General features: G+C 35.7%; 1 protein-coding gene across 1 annotated transcript in view; it reads left to right on the top strand.

The window, feature by feature from the left end:
• LOC106875341 (tryptophan 5-hydroxylase 1) overlaps positions 1 to 4,954 on the top strand; it is a 35,906-nt gene that overhangs the window by 12,364 nt on the left and 18,588 nt on the right. The window contains exons 5-6 of the mRNA XM_014923432.2: positions 1,098 to 1,144; positions 2,957 to 3,092. Of these exons, the coding sequence (XP_014778918.1) occupies positions 1,098 to 1,144; positions 2,957 to 3,092 (183 nt within the window). The remainder of the gene's footprint in view (positions 1 to 1,097; positions 1,145 to 2,956; positions 3,093 to 4,954) is intronic.

Below are 4,954 nucleotides of genomic sequence, written 5' to 3'. Positions count from 1 at the left end.
TTCATTGTCATTGTTCAACGTCAGTGTGGTTCTCCATGATCTCATACTTACAGATAAAAAGTTTCGCAGAGTAGGAGCTATTTTATACATTTCCAGACATTTCCTAATCCAGCTATGTGGTAGGCTATCAAAGGCCTTTTTATAGTCTATCCAGGCTATTTACAAGTTTTTGTGTCGCTTGTGACAATTTTCTTATTATTATTGAGTGAGAGAGCAGTGCATGCCATCAAAGTAACACGGGTAAAATATACGAAGCCCATTACACTCATCATGACTACCCGTCTGATAAGGGTACACCAGGCACATGCATCACAACCATATGTACGCGACATGGTGATCTCATAACAAGATTAACAGCGCATGACCTCGCAGGTGGGGCCCAGTTAGAATTTTCTTCAGGTCGAGTAGCCCATCCAGTTCGAAAGGTTCCTGAATAAGGTTTGTTTAAGGATATTGAGCAAAACACCCATGTTTCCAAAGGTGAATTATTCAAACCCCAAAGAATTCCTCTCAACACATGGTTATGATGCCTCCCCCCAATACTTCATTCATTTTTGTTCCCTAGAGTTAATTGCTAGCGAACACCAAAACTTATCTACAAACCTCAGGTATTATTAGTACTGTGCATAGGATTGGTTACATCACTATTTTTAAAAACACGATATAGTGCCCGGTAAAGCAATCTTCTATGAAGGACATGGAAGAATTTCATTCCCTATATTCTCCATATATCCAGCTCTACTACTACTACTACTACTACTACTACTACTACTACTACTACTACTACTACTACTACTATTTTGTGTGGTAGATTGCTAGATTGACAATCATTACTACGTCGAACAAAATGCTTGTCGTCATTTCTTTTCATTACGTTCTGAGTTCAAATTTTGCTGAGGCCAATTTTGCCTTTCCTCCTTTCGGAGTCAATAAAATAAAGTACCCGTCAATTACTGGGGTTGATGCAACCGACTATTCTTTTTTCCGGGAATTTCTGGCCTTTTGCCAAAATTTGAAAACATTATTTGCTATGAATACTTCTTTGAAACTCTTTAAACAACTGACAATAAACAGAATCTATAAAACTATTTTTACAGAGAGAACAATATTCCACAACTCGAGGATGTTTCAAAATTCCTCAAAGGTAAGCTTTTGCATATAACAAAATTGCGTTGTTATTTCTTGCTTTAAATATGTACTCTGGCTTGAAATTTGCATTGTTTTTATTTTAGAAAAATTCAATCAACTTATCTTATTGACGTTATCACCCTTGTTTTTTTCCATATGGCTGGAATATTTTTTGTAAATTCTCTCATAATCTAAGTTGATCGAAAACTTTCAACTCACCATATCATATCAGACCGCAACGCACTCATTGCTTTCAAGATTTAATTATGTTTCTTATCTTATCCCCCTCTTACTATTCTATCCTCTTTTACTCCTCCTTAATTTCTTACTCCTCTCACATATCCCCTCCACTTTGTATGGAAAGTTAAATGAAACTATGTTTTAAAGTTTAAAATGAGAAAAAAAAAATCTATTGTTTATCTTGTTTTATTAATCATACTTGTTTCATAACAAAATATGAATAACCTGTATTTTAAGATATTGAAGCATTAGTATGATTTAATAAAACCACAAAAATTCATGGCACAGTTTAGTTAAGCGATTAATCAATCGATTTGACTGCTCTTTATAGTGAGTCGAGTGACTTCTCAGTTTTCCTCACCCCGTTAATATTTATTGCTTCTCTTTGGCTCTAGGTCAGCTCTGATCGAGCAGGTCCGTGATCAAAGGAATTGCAACCGAGACTATTGCCTTTTTTTCAGACCTACTGTAACTTAATAAATCATTGTCATATTACAGCCTTGTTCAGAGAAAGTGCGTATCATAGTGATTAGGGTGCTGAGCTCGGAAGGGTGTAGGTTCGATATCTGAAATTGTATCATTGAGCAAGATCCTTCTTTTTACGTGCTACAATCTACTTAGCACCAGCCGTTTACTAATGCAGCACCTGCACTCTCCACTTATTACACCCTGGAAGTTCTGCGGGGTCAAAGTTGATGGGTCGAGAGGGTGTATGTATGTCTGCTCCCGACTACAAAGTCACCTGATATAATTTGCGAAAGCATGGTATATACCAACGAGTCAAACTTTCTTGCAACCTACAGTTGTGATTTATTTAAAACGGTAAGATATGATTTGAAGATTTGGCTGCTGTCTCTAGCAGATCGAGCGATCACTTAGAGGCCGTGTTCTTTGGTTCATTCAAACTTCTAAAAGCTGATGGTCATCTCACTTTTTTACTCTATATGGACGCAGCCAGGAAGTTGCTGATATCATAACATTGACTGTACTTTCTGTGTACTCTAATTATTTGCTTACCAGATTAGATGTACGATGTTATTTTTCTCTCGAATGAATCCGAATCCTGACACTCTGCTTTATCGTATGACAGATTTTCTACTAGACCTTCCTTGAACTGGAAGAGTCATTAGAGTGTCGGATAAAGCGTCTTGCAATATTTGGTCCAATTCTCTCCGTCTCGAGTTCAAATTCTGCTGAAGTAAACTTTGTCTTTCATCCTTTCGCAGAGGCAATAAAAAAGTATTAACCTAGGACGGTGGATTAGCAGAACTGTAATGTCAGACCAAATACTTTACAATATTTGTTCCTGATCTTTACATTCTAAATTCAAGTCCTGCCCTGAAAAACGTAGGTGGTAGACTTAAGTCCTTGGGCAACTTCAGTGAAGCACACTCTGTGAGAAGCATTTAGGTCAGGTTACTGGTTTAAGGCTACTTTCCTCTCTCCTACTAGCCTTGAAGGCCTTGTAAAAGATTATGGACACCACCTTTCCACCTGACTAATCAATAAATAAGTAAATAAAAACAAACTAACGAGTTCTTGTTCTTTAGGAAGAAATCTCCAGATTGTTTATTTTCTTTACTTCCAGAGAGAACTGGGTTCACTGTTCGCCCTGTGGCAGGATATTTGTCTTCAAGAGACTTTCTAGCTGGGCTAGCATTCCGTGTGTTTCATTGCACTCAATATATTCGCCATAGTTCCGATCCTTTCTACACACCAGAACCGTGAGTGAAAAAACTTTAAAACCAATTATTTTGTCTGGTATTGTTACTGATTAATTTGATTGCTTATGCTTATTTCAGACTTTTGTTCGATTTTGTTTTTATGGCTCTGTTGTTAAGAAGCCCCCTTTGCGATTGTTTGGTTTTGGGTCCAGTCCAACTACACGCCACCCTAGGCAAGTGTCTTCTACTGAAGCCCTGAGACTACCCATGCTTTGTGAGTGAATTCGCTTGACAGAAACTGAATGGAACACTATCGTGTATGTATGTATGTATGTATGTATGTAATATAGATGTGTGTACATATGTATGTATGTATGTATGTATCTATCTATCTATAAATATGTGTGTGTGTGTGTGTGTGTGTGTGTGTGTGTGCGTGCGTATGAGTCTATCTGGGTTTGTCTCACCCACTGCTTGACGGCCGGTGTTAGTTTGTTTACCTATCCGGCAAAATGGAACGGATGAAATAAGTATTAAACTTAAGAACAAAAAAAAAACGTACTGAGGTCAATTTGTTTGACTGAATCTTCCAAGGCAGTGATTTAGTTTGATCACAGTGAAATGACTGAAACAAATAAAGATAGAAGAGGTCTTCAACTGATCTCAGAGGCTGATGTTAATGCCCTTGCTCGATAAATATTGGGATTTAAAATGCTGCTAGAGTGAAAGAAACGGTAGATATATTTTACAGTATTTAGTTATATATCACCGTGTTTCTTAATCTAAATCACGTCTAAATCTTCTTTCCATTTTCTGCTTTTAAGGAGGGGAGTATAAAATAAAGTATCAATGAAATACCGAAATCAGGCTCAGTTCTGGCCTTGTGTTGAATGATCACCGTTTTATATGCCTGAAATCTGCAGGATTCTCTATTTGGTGATCTTTTGGTCTCATACTATTTTAAAGCTCCCCGACTCTCTCTGAATGTTTATCTATTATGTTTTACTTGTTTCAGTCATTAGACTGTAGCCATGTTGGGACAGCGTTCATATATACATACATACATACATACATACATACATGTATGTATGTATGTATGTATATATATGTATATATATATATATACATATCTATGTCTATAGGGATGTATATATATATATATATATATATGTGTGTGTGTGTGTGTGTGTGTGTGTGCGTGTGTATGCGTGTGTGGTGAGTGTATAGCTTAAAACTTTTATCTGAAAATAATACTGAAGTCAAAGTAAAAACAGTATGACTTAGTTTAATGCACAATGAAATATAAAGAAGGTGGTAGATTTCTGAACGTTTCGAGGTAAAGATATTTCTCGGAATAGAAACAAGAAAGACGTATGGAGGAATGCAAAGATATGTACACACGCACACACACACACACACACACACACACACACACACACACACACACATGTATATATGTATACCTACATACATATATACATATGTTTGGAACAATCTCACGTTGCTATATCCAGGTTGGAGATAGATTAGTAACACGTTTAAGTGGAAAACTAATGGTAGCATTGTGAATCTACAAATGAAGAATATGTGTATGGATGCTGGTATTTATACACATATGTGTGTATATATATATATTTATATATATATATGTAAATATATATATATCTTTATACACACACATACACACACAAACACACACGCATGCACACATACACATACATACACACACAAGCATATATATAAAAGCAAAATGATTGAGATGCAGATGAATTAGGTACTTAAGTTGAGGCACCAAAAATTAGTGCGGAATTATCTATATATATACATGTATATATAGATATATACATGTATATATACATACATGTACATATATATACATATACATACATACATATATATATATATATATATATATATATATA

Source organism: Octopus bimaculoides, chromosome 10 (genome assembly GCF_001194135.2).
Source record: "Octopus bimaculoides isolate UCB-OBI-ISO-001 chromosome 10, ASM119413v2, whole genome shotgun sequence".
Taxonomy (NCBI): domain Eukaryota; kingdom Metazoa; phylum Mollusca; class Cephalopoda; order Octopoda; family Octopodidae; genus Octopus; species Octopus bimaculoides.
Note: the sequence above shows the minus strand (reverse complement) of the source record. Positions and strands in the feature narration are given on the sequence as shown.